General features: G+C 34.7%; 2 protein-coding genes across 3 annotated transcripts; both read left to right on the forward strand.

Annotated features, from left to right (window-relative positions):
* The first annotated feature begins 678 nt into the window (after positions 1-678).
* On the forward strand, positions 679-15,466 carry LOC111480528 (ubiquitin carboxyl-terminal hydrolase 14-like). The gene is made up of 20 exons (XM_023125624.1): positions 679-1,055; positions 3,663-3,834; positions 4,483-4,595; positions 4,690-5,026; positions 5,860-5,954; positions 8,724-8,857; positions 8,937-8,993; positions 9,077-9,154; positions 9,314-9,368; positions 9,455-9,496; positions 9,773-9,853; positions 11,116-11,314; positions 11,385-11,442; positions 11,519-11,641; positions 11,884-11,972; positions 12,064-12,153; positions 13,117-13,287; positions 13,461-13,576; positions 13,718-13,856; positions 14,874-15,466. The coding sequence occupies exons 1-20, from the start codon at positions 948-950 to the stop codon at positions 15,050-15,052; spliced, it is 2,436 nt and encodes an 811-aa protein (XP_022981392.1). The 5' UTR covers positions 679-947; the 3' UTR covers positions 15,053-15,466.
* Positions 15,467-17,542: 2,076 nt separating this feature from the next.
* Positions 17,543-20,672, forward strand: LOC111480660 (vesicle-associated protein 4-1-like). Of its 2 annotated transcripts, XR_002717883.1 has the most exons (8): positions 17,543-17,996; positions 18,376-18,446; positions 19,008-19,089; positions 19,197-19,315; positions 19,751-19,828; positions 19,941-20,060; positions 20,155-20,250; positions 20,375-20,672. XR_002717883.1 is itself a non-coding variant. In XM_023125817.1 (7 exons), the coding sequence occupies exons 1-7, from the start codon at positions 17,741-17,743 to the stop codon at positions 20,197-20,199; spliced, it is 771 nt and encodes a 256-aa protein (XP_022981585.1). In that variant the 5' UTR covers positions 17,543-17,740; the 3' UTR covers positions 20,200-20,671. The 2 variants fall into 2 exon arrangements, 1 of the variants encoding a protein (XP_022981585.1); XM_023125817.1 differs by having other exon boundaries at positions 20,155-20,671.
* Positions 20,673-20,815: the final 143 nt, after the last annotated feature.

Genomic DNA, 20,815 nt, shown 5'->3' on the forward strand with positions numbered 1-20,815 from the left:
TATAGCATTAACTTTATAAATATTTATAAAACATAAGAAAATAAGATAACAAAATTAAAATTAATTATTAATTCCTAAAATTAAAATTTCAATATTAATGTTGTTATATATATAAAAATTATCGTATAAGATAACCCGTTCTAAAATTTTAAAAATAAAAGAATAAAAGAATAAATTATTTTAAGCGCAATTTTTTTAAAAACATATTTTTATATCTTAATTTTTTTAACAAAATTGTTTATTTGCAAGTCTATTAATTAATTTTTTTTTACAACGTATTTCAAATATTTTTATTATTTATTATTTTTAAGTGACATTTTTTACGATTTTTTAAAATATTATTTATCATATAAAATCACACTTTAAATTGTTATTAAAAAAAACAAGAAAATAATTCAATCCAAGTGCATTTTAGGTAAATAATGGTTTTTAACTAAATTACAAATACTTTAAATAATTTATGTATATAATAGTTCTCTTAATAATATTATTTTAATTAGTTAAATTCTATACTAAAATACTCCTTTTAAAAATATTACAAAAAGAAAATGGTATTTCAAACTTTTTTTTGTCCAAGATTTTGTATTATAGTTATGGTTTTGAAATATTTATAAAAGATTACAAAATTTAAAATAATAAAATTATATTATTTTAATAAAAGAATATAAACACTTTTTTTTTTCTCCGTGACTGCGTTGCGTGAACCCGTCTCCTTTATCGGAAGTAGAATAAGAAACGAAGACGAGAAGACAAAGAAAATGGAAAAATCGCGCTGTATATAAAAGGCTATGTTTCCTCATCATGTCCCCTGATTTTACTCGCAGTGAGAGCAAGAGCCCATTCAGTTGCTTTCTATCTGCTTAGGGCAAAGGAAAAGGAATCTATTCTTCCTCTTTCCCTCTGAATCATCAACAATCTATTTTGCAGCTTCTTCGGATTTCGCTCCGATGACCTGCACAATGGATTTGCTTCGATCTAATCTGTCGCGTGTTCGGATTCCGGAGCCTACCAATCGCATCTACAAGCAGGAATGCTGCTTGTCCTTCGATACTCCGGTAACATGTTCTCCATTTCTTTTGCTACTGTGGCTACCGCTGTTATTTATTATTATTACTTTTTTTTTTTTGTGCCTTCTCTGTCGATTGCTCCATTTAGTTTCATTGTGCTGGAATTACGGTGCTCAGTAGTCAAGAGCTTTGTTTTTGCCGAGTGCTTGCTTGAGAACTTCATGTGGTCAATTTCCGTTTTGTTCTGAAGAAATGTTAATGAATGTCAAAGGAATAGCGAGTCTTTGCCTGGCTTTGTCGAGGATTGTCATTCATTTGGTTTGAACATTTCGATTACAGTCGTTTTGAAGCTATGATCACCAATGCACTCGTCCAAGTGTCAATTTATGAAGCCTCCCCTGTTTAATATATGTATTTTCTCTATCTCGTAGCATTGTTTCCACATCCTCCTGTTATATTCATTTCAAACGTCCCGATATTTTCCTTTGTCTCTGGCTGTATTTATGTTCACTGTCATTATTGATTGTTCGGAGATAGGTCCATGTATTTCAGTTATACAGTGAGTGGGAGATAACTTGGTTTGAGTGATGCATTAATATAAAAATATATTGTTCATTTGTTCGCTTCGGACAAAAGAAGAAGTGAATACAGATAAATCACCATGAGTGAGCCTAATGGTCAGGAAGAGTCATGTAAGTAATAACGGATTTAGAGGGAATGAGATCAAACCATGGTGGCCAAGTTACCTAGGATTTAATATCCTACAAGTTACCTTGGCAACCAAATGTAGTAGAGTTTGATAGTAGAGTTTGATAGTTGTCCTGTGAGATTGGTCGAGGTAGACGCGAGCTGGCTTGGGACACTCACGGATATTTTAAAAAAAAGTGAATATAGATAACGAATTTGGACTCGAAAGACATTATTATTATTATTTTTAAATTGTACAATTGTATGGAGATTTAATTTTAAATTTGAAGTCTCTTGTAAATCCCAAATGATTTACAAATATGCTTATTCAATTTTGGATTTCTTTACCTGCTCTGTTACAAATATTCCATAATTGGAAACATGTAGTGGATTTTATATCTTCTCTCATACTGCAGACTGAATGCAATTTCATAATTGGCACCAAGAACTTTTAAACATGACATCCATACAACGTATCAGAACATACAAATAAATGGGAGCCATTTATGCTTGTATACTCTGCATGCTCTTACCCAATTTTTAGAAAACAATTTGATGTCATGTGTATGTTAGCATTTACACCTGTTAGGTGCATATATAGCATTGGATAGAGTTTAGACCCCTCAATGTAGCTGTGATTCTAATTCTTAATCCGCCAAATTATGTAATGAATTGATCGATTATTAAGTTTTCTGAAATCTTTAATTCTTTTTTCAATTTAATTAGTCAGGACAATGGAGACTGCAGGGACTAGTGCAAAGAATAAGCATAGGCTAAAGCTTACGTATTACCAATGATCTCAAGGGTAATATTTAGATTAACAACTAAATTGGTTTACTAAAAAATTTACTCAAATATCATAGCATCTCTTTGTTGGCGTTAGCAATGAACTAAAATTAAATTATGAAATAATAGGATAAGTTGGACTAAAATAAATTTCACGCCTAAATTATTGCTGGTCTCATGCTTTCTTGGGTATCTAATTTCAACTGAGCCTGAAGCGATGATGGTTCTAACTTCTAAGAAAAGAAATAAAATAAATGAAGACATTATTCACACAAATGTCAACTCATCATAATATAGCTGCCATCAAGACAATTCTTTAGAGGGGTGAAGTGGCCTTCAGGGAGGTTTGGGCTTCGGAGTTTTCCTTCTTGAGTAGAAAAACATTATATGCAGATCAAGGAATGTGAATGCAACACTTATTCATGAGATTCCTTTACTAGTTTCTTTCTCAGCTGAGAGAGTATCCTACCCTCTCAGCTAGTTTCAACGCTTATTTGTGAGATTCTATTGCTAAGGATCTTTAGGCCTTATTTTGGGTGATTGGAGTCCTTTGTATTTAGAGCATAATTTAGGTTTTTGTTTGCTTCTTTTTGTTGTTGGCTTGTATTTCTGTTGGCCCTTTGTTATCTTTATGGAAGTATGTTTTCCATTAAAAACTATCATCCGTATAAGATAATTATTTGAAAAGAAGGTCGAGGAGTGATGTGATGTTGATTTTGCAATTCTTTATAAGTTAATGACATCTTTAAGAATCTGTTGAACTTAAAATGAAGAAAAAAGATGTCTATTATGAAAAAGAAAAGGGTTAGATTTGATCTGTAGTAAGATATTTAGAATGTTAAAGGTTGTATCAGTATGTATGATAGAACAAGCCCAGCCAAGATTCAAGAATCTGTTTGACCTATTATTGTTTCATAGTTTTCCTTCTCGAGTAGAAAGACATTATATGCAGATCAAGGAATATAAATGAAATTCAAATTCTCATGTGTATGAAAATGTTGGACCAGTAACATTCACCTTGATCACCTCCGTGGGCTCTTCTATGCTTTTATCTGGATAGTATTTGTCCAAAAGCAACAACATTTGTTCAACATGCTTTTATGATATCCTACACCTTTTTATCTGTGGAAACTCCTCTTCCTTGCTGTTGTCTTATGATGTTTGTTTTCTTTTGAGTTACAGAGATCAGAAGGTGGTCTGTTCATTGATTTGAATACATTTCTAGCATTTGGGAAGGATTTTGTAGTTTGGAATTATGAAAGGACTGGAGACCCTGTATATTTGCACATAAAGCAAACAAAGAAGTTGGTTCCTGAAGACCGGCCTTCGAAGAAACCTATGCTCTTAGCTATAGGTATTTTTCTACCACAACATTGTATGCCTTACTATGGTTAATCTCATTTAATCTGTCTTGTTGTTACTTTTCTTTTCTGATTGAGGTATAAACACATTTTTATGTTTTTCACATTTTGCTTTTTCACTCCCAAAAGCATTGTTGGTAGTTTAATAAGTTGTTTCTCCCAGTAGCGTTATTCATACTTAACATGTTGATGTTGTGACTCACTTTTACTTATATGTAGAAATAAGAATATTTGATAACCTTTTCCCTTATATATTTAGAAAGAAAAAACGTAGTATTGCCAATACGTCTAGATAAACTACTCCAGGAGTGATTTTAACATATGGATAATACAAAATTGTTTGTTTAGTATGCCAAGACAACCATAAAAGTTTAGCTAGTGCCCAAATTTCTGTCCTATCTTTAGATTTCTCCAAGAGAATCCTGTTATTTCGAGTCAGGCTTAGCTACCATGGCAATGATTTGCCAAAGTTCATTCAATAATGAAGCGCTTGTTTTTAGTTTATGAGAGGGGTTGCTTTCACTGTAATAATATTCTCTGCAGCACACCACCGAGAATGCATATTATTGAACTTTCCTGCTAACCTCTAATTTTGGACAACGATTCAGTCCTTGTCATGCTTATTATTAGTTTTTCTCCAGGAGTTGATGGTGGGTTTGATAGCAATGAACCTGAATATGATGAAACTTATAGTGTAGTGATACTGCCTAATTATGCAACTCTTCCATTTCCTTCCGTGGAGCTGCCAGAGAAGGTGAATATTCTTCCCCCACCTCCATCTCTCACTTGGAGCAGAACTTTTTTTTTTAATAAAATATTTTAAACCATGGCTAATGCTATAATTGCAGGTAAGGTTGGCAGTTGATGCTGTTTTATTGGCTGAGGGTGCTGAGAGAAAAGAGCAACTTGCATCATGGACAACTGATAAGCTGAAAATTAGTTCGTATGCAATGAATTTGCAGCAGATTGACAATGGTGTGATAGTTCCTCCTTCTGGATGGAAGTGTTCAAAATGTGATAAAACTGAGAATCTGTGGCTCAACTTAACTGATGGAATGATACTTTGTGGGAGAAAAAATTGGGATGGAACAGGAGGTAACAACCATGCTGTTGAGCACTACAAAGATACAGGCTATCCTCTTGCTGTTAAGCTAGGGACAATCACGGCTGACCTTGAAGCAGCAGGTAATGTTTTGCTTGATAAAGTTATCAATGTCACTTTATAATTGTATTCATCTTAATCGATTCATTTACTTCATAAAAATTGAACCACTCATCTGCAAAGGGGAAAAAAATTAGAAAGCCACTAAAAAGAAGCGGAGAGTGGGACATTTAATGGGATGGCATATGGTTTCCAAGTCTGATTAAAGCCCTGTTATCAAAATCGTATCAAAGATTTCCAAAGGAAACAAATGAGTTGTGGCAGAAGGTGGTGGCTTGTATTTATCGGAAGGATGAGCACAAATGGACTTCTTCTTCTTCTTTTTTTTTTTTTTTGATAAGAGACAATTTCATTGATGAGTGAAATTTACAAGAGGGATGTATAGTCCATGATGTTTACAAAACACCTTCCCAATTTGCAATGAGGGAGGTATAACTATAGGAAGTAAAAATATTAGACAGTTTACACCAAGATATAACTTGGTAAACAACATTGTCGAAAAGTTTTGTGTAGGTCTGTGTTGTTTCTGCAATTATTCTCTGATTTCTTTCTTTCCAAAGATTCCAAAAGCACAAATGGACTTCTTAACACAAGGAATTGGCCATAACCTTTTGAATTATTTTTGCAATGTGCAGAATCTTTCAATTGTGTTGGTAATAGTAGTAAGACCTTCTTTGGGAACAACGTTCTGGGTTGTTTCCCTTGGTTCATTGCCATATCAATTTATGACCGTTTTTCTTAATGATTGGAAATTTTGGGAAGCAATTAAGTGTGTTATTTTACCCACTTTTGTTTTTTTATCACAGCTGATGCATGCATGAATTTAAAATATGGGCAATGTTTTGTGGCAGCTCAGATGTTTACTCTTATCCAGAGGATGATAGTGTCTTGGACCCAATGCTAGGACAACACCTTGCTTTCTTTGGCATTGACTTTTCATCCTTACAGAAGGTTAGGTATTCTCTCACGGAATGCTTGAAGCACTTATTTAATTTTGCAGGGGGCTTATATGTGGAAATAGATAGAAACTGGATATTTTTAATTCGGATTAGAAGTTATTTGTTGTGGTGCAAACTATATTTTTGGTGCACATTTGGTTCTTATGATGTGCTTATTTATCTTCAATTTGCAATGGATCCACAATATTTTTAAGGTAGGAATTTTATAGCGTTCTCCGTTTCTTTTATTCTTTTGCCATCTGAAATGAGGCTAATCTTAGTTTTTAATATCTAGGGGAATTGCGTAATAGAAATGTTTTATACATGTAGGAGAGGATCTCTGAACTGACAATTGAATATAAGTTGTAATTTTTTTTAATAAAAATTGAAGTGGTGCGAGGGGTTGAAGATGCCATTATGATAAGGGAAGGAAAAGGCTAAAGAAGAGATTAGATTAAGAATCCCAAGAGAATGACAATGCATGAGAGGAGTGATAACCGGGGCAGGTTGGGGTTTTGGAGGGGGGCGATAAGGAGTTGTGGATAGTGATCATGCAGATGATTGTAGATTGAAGGTCTCACCTCAAATGGGCATTGTTGCTCTGTTGAGCTTCCGTCTAAGGACAATTCACCTAACCTTGTGGAAAGTCCATTTTGGTGGGAGTCAGATTGATTGGTCTAGTTACTATTAGGTATTTTAGGATTTAAATTTCTATTGGATGGCCATCCTCAGAGAGTAAAAAGAGACTCAAAATGTGAAGGAAACAAAAATTTGGTTTGCTAGTGTAAGATTTGAGTTTTCTTCTATGAATTACATCATTATCGTTCCTTACCTTGACATTTCCTCCACCTCTCTCCAGCTCTGCTGTTGTGGTGATCTTGGCAATCATGTTGATCCTTTATTGTAAATGTTATTTTTTTTTTTTTGGTTTGTTTGTATGCTTCTTTCTTCTATTATAATTATCTTCTGATTGGGATGGATTGAACTAGTGTTTAATAAGGGCCATGGAAATAATAAAGGACTTAGAGGGAATGAGTTCAGTCTATGTTGACCGCTACTTACATAGAATTTAGTAGCCTGTGTGTTTTTCTTAGTAATGAAATGTTGTAGGATTGAGCAGTATTTTTGTGAGATTAGTTGAGGTGTACATAAACTGGTCCAAACACAGCTCACAAATACTAAAAAGAATCATTTTTCATTTTTCTCCACGAAAGCTCCATCTCTTACCAGAATTTTAAGAACATGTAAAAGAATGTATTTCAAGGTCTAACTGCTTTACAATAAATTACTAGACTGTGCTCCATACCATTCCAGTAGAAAGATAATAAACGGTGCCCCATACATCTCCTAAAACAAGCCTTTATTTTAAAAAGTCTGATTAATGGATACCCTTGAAGAAGCATTAAATCTCATAAGCTCCCAAATCCCCTTCAAAAACCTTTCAACCCGTCTAGAAATTTTTGTATTACTCTCAAACCATTGCTCACAAGATCGAAAAAGAACAAGCCTGCCACAAGATCACTTTCTCCAAAGGAAGAGTTCATCATTATCTCCTCATTTTGAAGTGATAGTCCCCATTATGCACTATAACAACTAAAAACAAGCTAAAGCTCCAACTCCAAAAGGAATAGAAGAACACAAAACATGATCAAAATTCTCCTCCTGATATTTGCAAAAGACAAAATATTGCAGTCACAATATAAATGCCGTTGGATACAATATTGAGTGTTCACTCTCATGTGCAAAACTTGCTACGAAAAAACATTCACTTTCTTAGGGATTGTATCTTTCTTTAGAGAGGAAAAAAATGAGACCCCTCAATTGGGAGAAGGGGAACAAAAGAAGTGGGCGAATGAACAATAAAAGAAAAATCCTAAAATGGATTAGTAGGGGTAGGGGTACAAGCCTAGAAAGCCCGCCTCCCTAAATAGACCTTATGATCAGACATAATAGAAAGAAAACCCACCACCTCTCAAAACTTTTAGTTAGTGTGAGGATGACAGAATAAAGTGAGCAAGGACGACAAAACAGAGGCCACCAAGCGCCACCTCTTACCTGACAAGTGTTGGTGATTAAGTTGCGGGAAAAATGCACAGAGGGGCTTAACTCTCATCCAACAATTCTCCAAAGAATAACTATGAGATCCATCCTCAATAGAACATTTAACTAACTGGGAGAAAATGGAGAACTCTAATCAGTAGCAGTGCAGAGGTACTAAAGCCTTTCAATTCACCACTTGGAAGTTGAAACCCATTCAACTGTGTGCAAACTGTAATTACTCTCTAATATCCTATACCATAGAGCACGTGGTTCACTAGAAAACTGCCACAACTGTTTTGCCAGCATCGTCCATTCCTTAATCTCAATTTACCAATGTCTAAACCTCTAGCCTCCATTGGCTTCGGAAGTACCTCCCACCTTACCAAGTGAGATTAACTGCCCTCCTCAATTCCTCCCCATACAAAATTTTTCAGTAAACTCTATGTTTCTACTCCTAAAACTGGGGATCCCAATCAGGAAGTAAAAAAAAAGAGTAAATAGGGATTCAACTCAGGTGGTGTTCTTAAAAATTGAATTAGCTCTTTCTTATCCAGGATTTTTTTTTTTTTTTAATAGCACTTATATGTTGACTTTTAGATCTCTTCTTCACTTTACTATGTGGCCATGTTTTGGATGCTTTTGTGGAAGCTTTTTGGAATACCATGTTATGCACCTATAGCTTTATCTTTCATGTCTATGTTGTCCAATCTTGTTGAAAGCAGCTTCCATTATTCATTTACAGACTGAAATGACCACTGCTGAAAGAGAGCTTGACCAAAACACTAATTTTGATTGGAATCGGATACAAGAAAGTGGACAAGAAGTTGAGCCAGTTTTTGGACCAGGTTACACAGGGCTGGTTAATTTGGGAAACAGGTATTGATGCATTGTTGACTGTGTGTTAAACTAGTGTATCTAAATTTTTCTTGGCTCACAAATATGCTTTTTCTTGCAGCTGCTACTTGGCAGCGACAATGCAAGTTGTTCTTTCAACGTATTCATTCTGTGAAAGGTCCCATATCTACATAGTTTTATTACAACAAATCATGTTGTATGTTCTTTCTCAATCATAATTTCCCTCGGGTATGTTTTCAGATACTACACCAAGCAAAGTTTAAAGTCGGCTTTTGAAACTGCACCTGCAGATCCGACTGTTGACTTTAACATGCAACTGTAAGTGGCTAGGAAATTCTAAGGCTTTTATAATTGCCTAGTATTTCTCTTCACTCTTTTCTTTGAGAGAGAGAGAGAGAGAGAGAGAGAGAGAGAGAGAGAGAGAAAGAGGAAGGTGGATGATGATATAGTTATACTAGTTACTTTTTGGTCTTACAGAACAAAGCTGGCACATGGTTTGCTATCGGGAAAATATTCCATTCCTTCACTAGAAGTAAGTAGCTAAACAAAAGGAAGCAAGCCCTCTGTATCTATTGTTTCTGCTATTAGTTGATTGGAATTTTCTGATCTGTCCTGTAGAAATGTGAAAGGATGAATTCTTCTTCCTCAGCAATAAATGCAGTAAGTTTTGGACGAGCTCTTTACTCAATTTTTTAAAGACCTGAGATAGAATAACATAATTGCTGAATAATGATAGTGACTGCACTTTTATTTTTCTTTCAATTCTTGGAAATTGTGAATATTTCCTTGTTTTGTTTGCTATGTTCTTTAGAAGTACTCGAAATTTCTTTGTTCACTAGTAATATCTGTTCTTGTGTTGCTGGTTCAAACTTCTGAACATATTTTGAAGATTTTCTTGTTTGTCTTTCTGTTGACATTTACGTGTATCAACTATAGAAACAGGAAGGCATACCCCCTCGGATGTTCAAAACAGTTATTGCCGCTAATCATCCAGAATTTTCTACGATGAGACAGCAGGTATGTTCACACTGTAAGTTTATTATTTATGCAATTTTTTTATTGGCAAGTCTTGATTTTGTTTATTTGAGTTGTGCAAGTAGTATATTATCGATCTGGGTCAGTAGATGTAGTTTCACTATTTCTCCATTTTTCTCAACCAATCCTCTGGCTTTACACTATGGATGCTTTTTAATTTAATTTTATTATATTTTCTTTAAATGTCGAAGCCAATTGAGCAGAAATGAAAGCATATACAAGGGAATTACATGCATAAAAAAAGAAAGAGTTAAAAGAAAGCCCCAAACCGAAAAAAGAAATGATAATTGAGGCATGGAGCTCATTGTTCCTCCAGGAGAAACTATTTCAATGAAGGGAATTTAAGGTTTCTTGAGGTTGTATTACTCAATATGTTGAGAAAGAAGAACGATTCCTAGTTGTATGTTGAGTGGAGGTGGCCAACGCCTTAAGTATGTGAACCCTGAAACAAAATGTAGTTTGAGGAACGATTAGGAAACATTGGAGATTGTTTTAGGGATGAAGCAAAACTTCTGTTTTGAATGATAGAGAAGAGTCAAGTAGTGTGAAGGAGATATTGGAGAGTCAATGTTTGGTTGGTAACCTGTACCTTGATCCCAGTAAGGTTGGCTGATACTGAAGAAGCTCCTAGAGGAGTGTTTGTGCTTTCTTTGCGAATGAGATGTTGTTGTAATGTTGTAACACAGCAGAGGTGGATATGTGCTGTAGAAGAGAAGAGTCAGTGAATAATGATTCGAAAGGAACTTTTGGGTAAGTGTAATGGTAAAAAGGTGCCTCGCCATGACTCCTGTGCGAGGGGTAGATCAGATCAGTGTTGGGCATTGCATTAGTCCTTTGGAACTTGGAGAATTATATTTCATATGCCTGTTGCAAAAGCCTGGACCTATATATGGAAGAGCTTTAGGGTTGACTCAGTGCTGGAAGAAATATATATCACTACCAGCAGCTATTTTTCCCATTTTTTCTTGTTTAGTTATTTTACTGTTTTAAATTATAATATCTTCAAGTTTTCTCTTGACAACTACACTGCAATCCATTGTATCCACTTATACCGAGGCCCTGAGACTCAGATGATTAACCTTTAAGGTTTTATGTCAAAGATGTTTTCAAAAACTGTGGCCTGTGCCTGATGGCCACAAAAGAAGCTGGTTTTGTCAAGAAAACCATTTTGTCTTTAGGTTTATCTAGTCTTGCACACAAAATCTGCTAGTCTGTTTTATATAAAAGTAATGAAATTTTTACAGGATGCCTTGGAATTCTTCCTGCATTTTCTTGACCAAGTTGAGCAACAGAATTCTGGGAGTTCTGGAGACAATCCTGCAAGAAGTTTCAAATTTGGTATTGAGGATCGTATTGTGTGTTCCTCTGGAAAAGTTGCTTATAATAGACGGCATGATTACATTCTCTCATTGAACATCCCATTACACGAAGCTGCTAATAAAGGTAAAATGGTTTAGCCATTATTTCTATATAACAATCAATCACCAAATGACACCATTGTTTGAAATCTCAGATGAAATTGAAGCCTTCCAGAAGCTCAAGGCTCAAAAGATCTCAGAAGGGAAGGAACTGTAAGTGGGAATCTTTTTTTGTATGTCTTTTCACTTCACATTGATAGTTTGTTACTAAGAATAATGGGTTTATCAGAGGCACTGATGAAATTGTGCGGCCTAGAGTACCTCTAGAGGCATGCCTTGCAAGCTTTTCATCTCCGGAGGAGATTCATGATTTTTACAGCACTGCCTTGCAAGCTAAGACAACAGCAACAAAGTAAGAATTCCTCATTTTTTGCAGATTCCTATAAAATAAAATTTTAAAAATTGCATGTTCCACTATTTTATTTTGTAATGTTGGCATTCAGTACTCATTCGTCATTTCCAAAAGTTTAGTTTATGGTATACGGTAATCAATGTCATTAAGCAATCCATTGCAAGATTTTTTGTCCATAGTTGAGTTGTTGCCAATGAGCAGAAGTGAGTTATTACCATCTTCTGTGCTCTATAACTCTACAGGACTGCAAGATTAACTTCCTTCCCAGACTACCTGGTCTTGCATATGCGCAAATTTATTATGGGGGACGGTTGGGTGCCCAAAAAACTTGGTATTTCTCTACACCTTTCTTGATTTTCTTGTCTTTTCTTTTGTGGTTTTCCGTCCCTTTTGTTTTAACTTTTTTATTTTGTATCACTTAGATGTCTATGTCGATGTCCCTGATATCATTGATCTTAGTCAAATGCGTAGTAAAGGACCAAGGGCTGGGGAAGAGCTTTTGCCTGAGGCTGGTAGGTGGATTCTTCTTGGTCTTTCAGTCTCTACTCTCTCACAGATGAGAAGTTGACGCTTCCATAAGTTTACTGTTGATAGATCATAAGTTTAATTTATGGATTCTTGTTACAGTTATTTCTTTAATTAATTTAGATTGTGTACACGTATGCGCTTTCATAAATATATTGTTACAGTTATTTCTTTAATTTAGATTGTGTGTTCACATATGCGTTTGTCTTGTGTATCTGCTTCTTGGATAGAAACGCTTTTTTCAAATTCTAATGTTGGGCACATATTTAACATGGACCCTATGCAAGGCACACGACTGAAAGATTTTTTTTCCCCTGCTTTTATAAATATGCATTGTGTAACTGTGGGAATGTGCAAAGAGACATGCATAGATAATGAATAAAAATGACCGGAGAACATAGTTTTTCTTATTGATATTTGCAGATATCCGTTTTGAAGAAATTTTAAAAATAAAAACCAATAAGAAGGCATGCGCCAAAATGAAGAATAAAGTAAGAAAGAAATTAAATTAATGGAAAAAATCCGGCAACAAAAATAGATGATACAAAATAAGAAATAACCGTGCTCATGAAGATGTGTTATTTTTTGTGGATGACTTGTTACTCATTTGGTGGGAAATTGACTTCGCTTTCCGATTTTGTTGAAGAATGTTGAGTTCCTGTCATATAATTTATACTATTTGATATTTACATCTGTAGAATATTATAAAATTGTATACCTAAAGCTTACCTATCAATGTAATTTTTAAAATAGGAAAACATCGATTGGCACATATATGTATGTATTGATCTTTGTGTCTCGTCTCTATCTTGTCAATATTTATGGAATATAATGGTGCAAGTTCCGTATCCTCTTAAGATTAAGAACTTCAAAAATTTCTTGGTTTTACATATTTGTTTGTTTTACTTGATGATGTGACATTTGATCCCAATTTTTGTCATCTTTGTAAGGTCCTGAGGATGAGTTTCAGTCAAATAAACCTTCAGCGAACGAGGATATTGTTTCCCAACTTGTGTCAATGGGATTTAACTATCTTCACTGTCAGAAAGCTGCCATTAATACCTCAAACGCTGGAGTTGAAGAGGCTATGAATTGGTTACTTTCTCACATGGATGATCCAGGTATATTTAAACATTATTGTCTTGATGTGTAGGTTCGTCTCCTTGTGTTTCTATTTTACGTATGTTCTTATCCTTGCGGAACATTAATCCACAGTTTTTATTGTTTCATCGCTTATGCTTTAAGGTGTTATTTAGAAATACTCGCCATTCATGTATTTATTTTTTTCTGGTAGATATAAATGATCCGATCTCCCAGAAGGAAGATTTTGTTGTTGATCAAACTAAAGTTGACATGTTGCTTCAATTTGGATTTCAAGAAGCAATTGCTAGAAAAGCGTTAAAGGCATCTGTAAGCTCTGCTCCCTTAACTCACACACAGAAAAAAGAACTTCTGAAAGAGGGTGAATAGAAAAGGATAGAAAACAACTAAAAAGAAGAAACGTGTTAAGTCATATGATAGTGTTAATCCTCCCCGCATCATTGGTTGCAGGGTGGGGACATTGAGAAAGCGACAGATTGGATATTTAACAATCCTGAAGCTTCTATATCATCTGAGTCAGACTGTTTAAATGCCACTACATCAAGCACACCAACTAACCTCGATGCTGCTCTACCCGATGGTGGAGAGAGTTAGTTTCTTACTCCTCTTGATAATTATTTCTATGTTGTCTGTTGGATGCATTTTCTTTCTTTTTAATTACTTTGATAAATCCCTGGACTTACAGTCGCAATTTAGATGACAAATTTAGTTTTACACAATTTTCAAAAATGTTTTTTCCAAGACTAAATGGTCTACTTTGAGCATTTCAACGTTTTTTTTAATCCCCGTCTTTTCTCAAACATTCGTCTTTTATTTCAAAATATGTGTTTGATATTTACTCTTTCTTATTCCAAATTTTGTTATTCAGGGGAAAAAAAATCATTTTGCACCCATTGATCCTTATGTTGAATTAGGTTTATTTACTAATAATTTCTGTCCTTTAGATTGGCTTTGAAAATTCTTTTTAAAAAGTTACTGATTTTCTAGTGGAATTTAAAGAACTAGAAGAAATAAGTTTTCGAGTTTATTTTCTTTTATCTATTATTGTATAGAAATTTGTCTAGGATTTCAAGAGTTTGTAAAGAATGAAAATCTAAAGAAATAAACTGGTAATGATAAGATTAGTGTTTATAAAAGCGGAAAAAAATTATTGTATTTTACGCAATGACGGGGAAATTTTTGTATTTCATTACAACGGGGAAATTTTACGCTTGAAAATTTTGTTCTATTGTGCATCAATTCTGAACAAACTTTTGTGCCACTTTATTACATAACCCTATATGACGATGAACATTGTCTACCAAATGAAAAGCCTTCCTTTATTCGGTGAATCAATTTTTTGTTTCTTGGTCAATTGCATGATACCTTTGAAAAACATTTTTTGTTTTTCTCAGAATGCGTCAGATAGAATACATCGTGCTTTTTTTTTTTTTTTTTTTTTAAATAACATCTAACCTACGTACTTTTTAACCACTTTCTTTTAACTTGTACTTTACTATTAATCAATTATCTTGTTAGCCTGTCTCTGGTCTGTTGAATTTCTGTTCAATATTTAAGATGATATCTTTCGATTTCTCAAGAGCCCTCAACGATTGTGTTGTTTCAGGATATAGACTGATGGGAATAATAAGCCACATTGGGACGTCTACTCAATGTGGTCACTATGTTGCTCACATCTTTAAAGATGGTAGATGGGTTATTTTCAATGACGACAAGGTTGGGGTTTCGGTGAACCCACCCAAGGACATGGGATATTTATATTTCTTTGAGAGACTCAAAGAGTAATCGTAGACCAATTTCGTCTCAGTTGATAATTCACCCAAATATGGTAAGAGCTGAGCCAGGGAGAAAAGGGAAATCATTCAGATTTCATCAGCTTTGCTGCGACACTCGTTCGGATCTATGTGATGCCTATATTTGATGGAAAATTTGTGAAAAATGGTGTCTTGTTGGGACTCCTTTCATTGCTGTAATTGATGTTGTTCAATGTGGGCCGCCTGCCCTTTTCTCCCACATAAAAAATTCATTCACCGTTGTTTCCATGGTTTCTTTTATCCCTTTGTTTTCCAAATTTGTGGAACCAAAAAGAAGATTAATTAGAACAAAAAATCACACACTGACAACACTGTCATTTCTTTGTGGTATTGTTCTTACTGCCTTTTTTGTTAACACATAATCTTGGACTGAGATTGCTTTGCTTGTTTCAATAATTAGATGAGGAAATTGGTCAACAACGGCTACTCATCTGATTTCCTCTTCTGGTTATTTTTTTGAATGTTGTTTCGCTCTTTTAAAATTCTTTTTCATTTATTATCTGTGAGATACCACCCACATGGGAGGAGAACGAAGTATTGTTAACACATAGTAAAAATCTTGAAGGGAAACAGAAAGAAAAAGTCCAAAGGAGACAATATCTATTAGCGGTGGACTTGAGATGTTACAAATGGTATCGGTGTTAGTCACCGGGTGATGCCAACGAAGAGGCTGAGCCCTGAAGGGGGTGGATATGAGGTAGTGTGCCAGTAAGGATATTGGGCTCAAAGGAGGTGGATTGGATGGTCTCACATCAATTAGAGAAAGAAATGAGTGTTAACGAGGACATTAGGCACCAATGGAGAGTGGATTGTGAGATTTCACATCAGTTGGGGGAGAGAACAAAATATTTTTTTATAAAGGTGTGAAAACCTTTTCCTAGCCTGAAAGGAAAAATCCAAAAAAAAATATGGCTAACAATGAGCTTTAACCGTTACAATAACTCTATACATTTCATTCTCGTAAAGCATACCAAATTATGAACCTTTTTAAGGCACAAAGTTGGGGAGTTGAAATTGATTAAATGTGGCTCATAGGTTGTACATTAACGTAGCATTTAACGTTCTAAGAGAGATTTATTTTCTGTCCTTAATAATTTTATATTTATTGAGTGATGGCCTTTTGCTTTTAGCTTTTAAATTTTAATTATATAATATAATTTCAATAGTTGTTATTTGTTGCATTAGATTAGTTCAAATTTAATTCATGAATGTGAAAAGGGGGAATTTATAAAAGAAGCCAGTGGCCAAGAATGGGGGCATCTTTAATGGCTATAATTTCTTTCCAACGCATTTTCTTTTTAGGTGAAATTTAGTTTTCAAGTAATTCTGTCTCTATGAATGTAAGAATATGTATCAAATTCTTAATCAATTGATTAGAATACTAATTACTAATATTTTCTATTTCTAAATACTTAACAATTGAATATATTTTGATTTGAATTACCGATTGAATTACAATAAATTTAGTATCTCGTTAAAAGGGTATTTTTGTCATTTACAAATTCTACAAATTCGTTCTAAATTCAAACCTTTTTTTTTTTTTTTTAAATGATCGTATTTAAATAAACCGTTCTAAAAATTATTTATGAAATAGTACAATCAAGATTGTTTTTTAATAAATTAGTCAGACCTTTAAAAACAACAACAAAAAAAATTAATTAAAGGATACCATATTTAGAAATAATTAAAGCAGTTGATTAGATCCCTCCCAAAATAATGGGCTTTTCTAATAATTAAAATGAACATAGAAAAATGATTTTTAATATTAAAAATACAAAAAGTCAACTTGAAGCATTTATTTTTCATCATTACTTTGACCCAATAAATTGGTAGGAAATCAACCAACAACTTTCCACCAAACTGCTTTAGCCACAGCCCACTATTTTAATTGCCCTATGGATCAAAGTTGGTAAATCTTAGACACGGTTCTATCTCGTGTCTCACTTTTTATGGTACTAGTTTTGAGTCGGTTGCACCAAATTTCTCAACTTATTTGAGTTAAAGTTCGGACTTACAAATTTAACCTAAAAATTTTAAATTCATGATTTCACGCTATAACGATTTAGATTTTAATCTAATAATTCTTTTCTAGTAACTATTTAATATTTGAGTAATTAATTTACTTTAATCACAAAAACATCTGAAAGATATTAAAAATAAATTCAAAGTATTTATCAACAAAACCAATCAAATACTTTCCAAAAAAAAAAAACATTAAATTTATTTTACAGTCAATTTACCAAAAAAAAAAAAATTGACTTTTTATTAAATAAATCAAAATGTTACCCGGTAATTATTCTCTGTCTTGTTTGTTGACGTGCTTGTAAAAAAAAAAAATGAATTAATTTAATGGGAAAAGGTAAACGTGGAATACACGCGCCATAAAGGCGCGTGTATATTATCCAAACAATTCCATCTCATCTCATAAAAAGAAAATCTTACAACTCAGAGAAGCACGGATTCGTAATAATTGCACGACCGGTCGTTTGGGCTATCAAGATGCATTCTCCTTTCGACACGTGTCCACCCGCACGGATATCAGAGCAAAATTCCGTCGTATTTACATACGCTCCTCGATTCCGCTCTCTCCGTCACCGTCGCCTCCTCCTCCTCCGTCCATTTTCAGTTTTGGTCGGGAAAATTTAATGGGATATTGTTGATGACCATGTCCGTTGCTGATCGTCGCAAGGTCTTCAGGTTGTGTTCGATGTGGCAATCGGGGAATACTTCGTCTTCTTCGTCCTCCACTCAGAATCTTCATCGTAGTATCCATGGCCCTAGTGATAGAAACTTAGCCGCGTCGAATAATATGAAAACTTCATCGTCTTCCAAGACGGTGTCCTCTGTGGCGAAGTCGCTGTTGCCTCCTCGCCGTCGGCTTCGGCTTGATCCTAACAACTGCTTGTTCTTCCCTTGTAAGTTGTTGTTCTCTCTTCGTCTCTCTGTTCATTGCTGGTGCTTAGGTTGTTGAATTGGATGGTGAGGTTTTGCTGTTGTTGACTTGTAGTGGTTAATTAGAATTCGAAATCGGATGTTTCGAACCATTTGGAAACCTTCAATCTGGATAATGCGAGCCCGAAATGATACTCGTTTTCTCATGAATTCGAATTTTGAATCTAATTAAATAGTGGTTCCAATCGATTTTCCGGCTGCCATTTGCGAGTTGAATTTCAAATTTACATGAAGCAGGGGAGTTGCAAGTTTTGGATAAATGTACGGAATAATTGTTCAGAATTTGCATCGATTTCTTCTTACTCGTCTTCATCTCTGTATTGTTTGATGATTGCTGTGTAGATGAACCCGGGAAGCAGGTAAAGAGCGCCATCAGGTTGAAGAACACGAGCAGATCTCATGTAGCTTTCAAGGTATTACTTTAGTGTTTTTTTCCATAGCAGGCCTACTTTCACCTTTTGTTCTTTTCCATTATTCTTTATTGATTTCTTACTTTTTAAGCCCCAAACAAGCCAAGGGTACGGCAAACGCTTTACTGAAGTTTGAATGCATCTGATTTTGTTCTTCTGATGAACTTTTCCTCTCTATACTTTGAAAACAATGAGTCTTGTTAGATTATGCTGATCTTCCAATTACCTTTATAGTAATTGATGTTTCTGGGTAATTGCATTCAAATTGTTTGCATTCAATTTTGCATTCCAAGCTGTGAAAATTTGCATTCAAATTGTTTTCAGCTTCTTGTAAAGTTCTTCAGCTGAGGAAATCAAATTCGTTGAAGGTTTTTCTTCGAGTTTTTCCTGTATTTTTGTTCTTTGGTTTACTAAAGTAAATTCACATTACCAGCAAGCCAGGGAAAGGCTGGTGAACTGCATACTTGTTTGAATATCATTCAAATGAATGTGAACTGTTCACTTCCAAGATTACTTGAAATGCGAGTATATCATCCTAAATGGTCTCTGTATCTTTCTCTTCAGTTCCAAACTACCGCCCCCAAGAGCTGTTATATGCGGCCTCCTGGTGGTTTTCTGGCTCCAGGAGAAAATTTTATTGCTACTGGTAATATTTCCATTTTCATAACCCTATTTCCTTTTTTGTGGTTTTCTTACTTTTTGATACATAATCAATATCAACTCAAGAATCCATTGGTTTCATCTCTTAAACAGTCTTCAGATTTGTTGAGCAGCCCGAGAATAATGAAAAGCCAATGGACCAGAAGAGCAAAATTAAGTTTAAGATCATGAGCCTTAAAGTGAAAGCAGGAACTGAATACGTACCCGAGCTGGTGAGTGTCGGTTTGAATTGGGGTTTTCTTCCCCTCCTCTCTCTCTGCTTGTTTTGAGATTGGTTAAACTTATACATTTCTGATTCATGAAACATAGCCAATGTCTTGCCTTCTGTTTTTGTCATTTTGTGTGTTCTATCCGACATTAAGGTTTCCATTGTCTTCCTCCATGTTGTCAATGTAGTTTAGTGTGAATTTTTGTCAACCAGCATCTCCAGTTAGTGTACTACTTCCTAATGGACTTTCTTCTGTGGTAGCAACTGAAATAAGTTAATGAGTTCGTTTTTTCATTATTTGAAGTTGGGTGCAATCACTTAATGACCTCCTCACCTCAAGAACTCTGCATATTTGTCTTCGATCACTGAACGATCGATAGTAAAAGTTCGACATCAAACTTTTTTGTTGGCATGTACTTATGTTGTGCAAAATTTTCAGTTTGATGAACAGAAGGACCAGGTAACAGTTGAGCAAATTTTGCGGGTCGTATTTGTAGATCCAGAGCGACCTAGTGCTGTAAGTAAATCAATAAAACACAGGCTTGTTATTGTTCGTGTTCGTGTTCTTGTTCTTGTCGGAGAGAGTGAGAAAGAGAGAGGTCCAATTTAATGCCATTTTGATGTTTTAGGCTCTTGAAAAACTCAAACGTCATTTGGCCGAAGCTGATGCTGCACTTGAAGCACGCAAGAAACCTCCAGCAGAAACAGGTCCACCGGTTGTAGGGGAAGGCCTTGTGATAGATGAATGGGTATGATGTTCTGAATAATGTTGAGTTCATCTTATGTTCATATATTAATTAATCTTATAATCCTCTGATTTTCATTTTTGGATTGATTGTTCAGAAAGAAAGAAGGGAGAAATACCTTGCTCGTCAACAAGTTGTGTAAAGTTAGATTTACTGTTGCATTACACACTTTTCCAGTGGTAAATCTGTACAGGTATTACCCATCTTCAATCCCTGGATATCTGGAAGATGAATGGAATTAGTTGGAATGTTCATCAAGCGGAAAAATAATACGACATCGACGTCGTCAGTGTTGTTACTTATGAAATGAGCTGCAGGAAAGTTGAAGAACTCGATCGAGAGTCGAATGCTATGCCGCTCATCGTAGATGATGAATTCTGGTTGTGAAAATAAATGTACCTGAGCTTATGATCATAAGATTTCAAAGTTTTGGATGGATAAGGTGTAGAATTAATTAATGTGGTGAAAGATGTTTTTGCAGAAATTACATACGTTGAGGTTAAATCTGGGTGTTGCTTCTGTTATTTAATCAAGAAGCAGGCCAGGTTATACAACGTTTGTATGGCTTACTAAGCGGCAACAATGCATTTTTGAGTTTCATATTTCATTTTTTTTTTATCTGTTTGCCAAAATTTCTCTACTACGGACAGACACTATACACTATTTGTTAGGGAGATGTTTTTATTATATTTTGTTCTTTAATCATGGGTAATCTCACCATTAAATTCTAGGATGACGTCAAGTCATCATACCCCTTA

This window comes from Cucurbita maxima, unplaced genomic scaffold, assembly GCF_002738345.1.
Source record: "Cucurbita maxima cultivar Rimu unplaced genomic scaffold, Cmax_1.0 Cma_Scf00006, whole genome shotgun sequence".
Classification (NCBI taxonomy): domain Eukaryota; kingdom Viridiplantae; phylum Streptophyta; class Magnoliopsida; order Cucurbitales; family Cucurbitaceae; genus Cucurbita; species Cucurbita maxima.

What these genes read in the sequence shown, in the direction of transcription:
- LOC111480660 (XM_023125817.1), top strand. Translation starts at nt 17,741, where the DNA reads ATGACCATGTCCGTTGCTGATCGTCGCAAGGTCTTCAGGTTGTGTTCG. An exon ending in AGAAAATTTTATTGCTACTG is followed by an intron (nt 19,090 to 19,196) that starts GTAATATTTCCA and finishes TCTCTTAAACAG; the next exon opens with TCTTCAGATTTGTTGAGCAG. An exon ending in CTGAATACGTACCCGAGCTG is followed by an intron (nt 19,316 to 19,750) that starts GTGAGTGTCGGT and finishes CAAAATTTTCAG; the next exon opens with TTTGATGAACAGAAGGACCA.
- LOC111480528 (XM_023125624.1), top strand. Translation starts at nt 948, where the DNA reads ATGACCTGCACAATGGATTTGCTTCGATCTAATCTGTCGCGTGTTCGG. An exon ending in CTGGTTAATTTGGGAAACAG is followed by an intron (nt 8,858 to 8,936) that starts GTATTGATGCAT and finishes TTTTTCTTGCAG; the next exon opens with CTGCTACTTGGCAGCGACAA. An exon ending in AGAGCTTTTGCCTGAGGCTG is followed by an intron (nt 12,154 to 13,116) that starts GTAGGTGGATTC and finishes CATCTTTGTAAG; the next exon opens with GTCCTGAGGATGAGTTTCAG.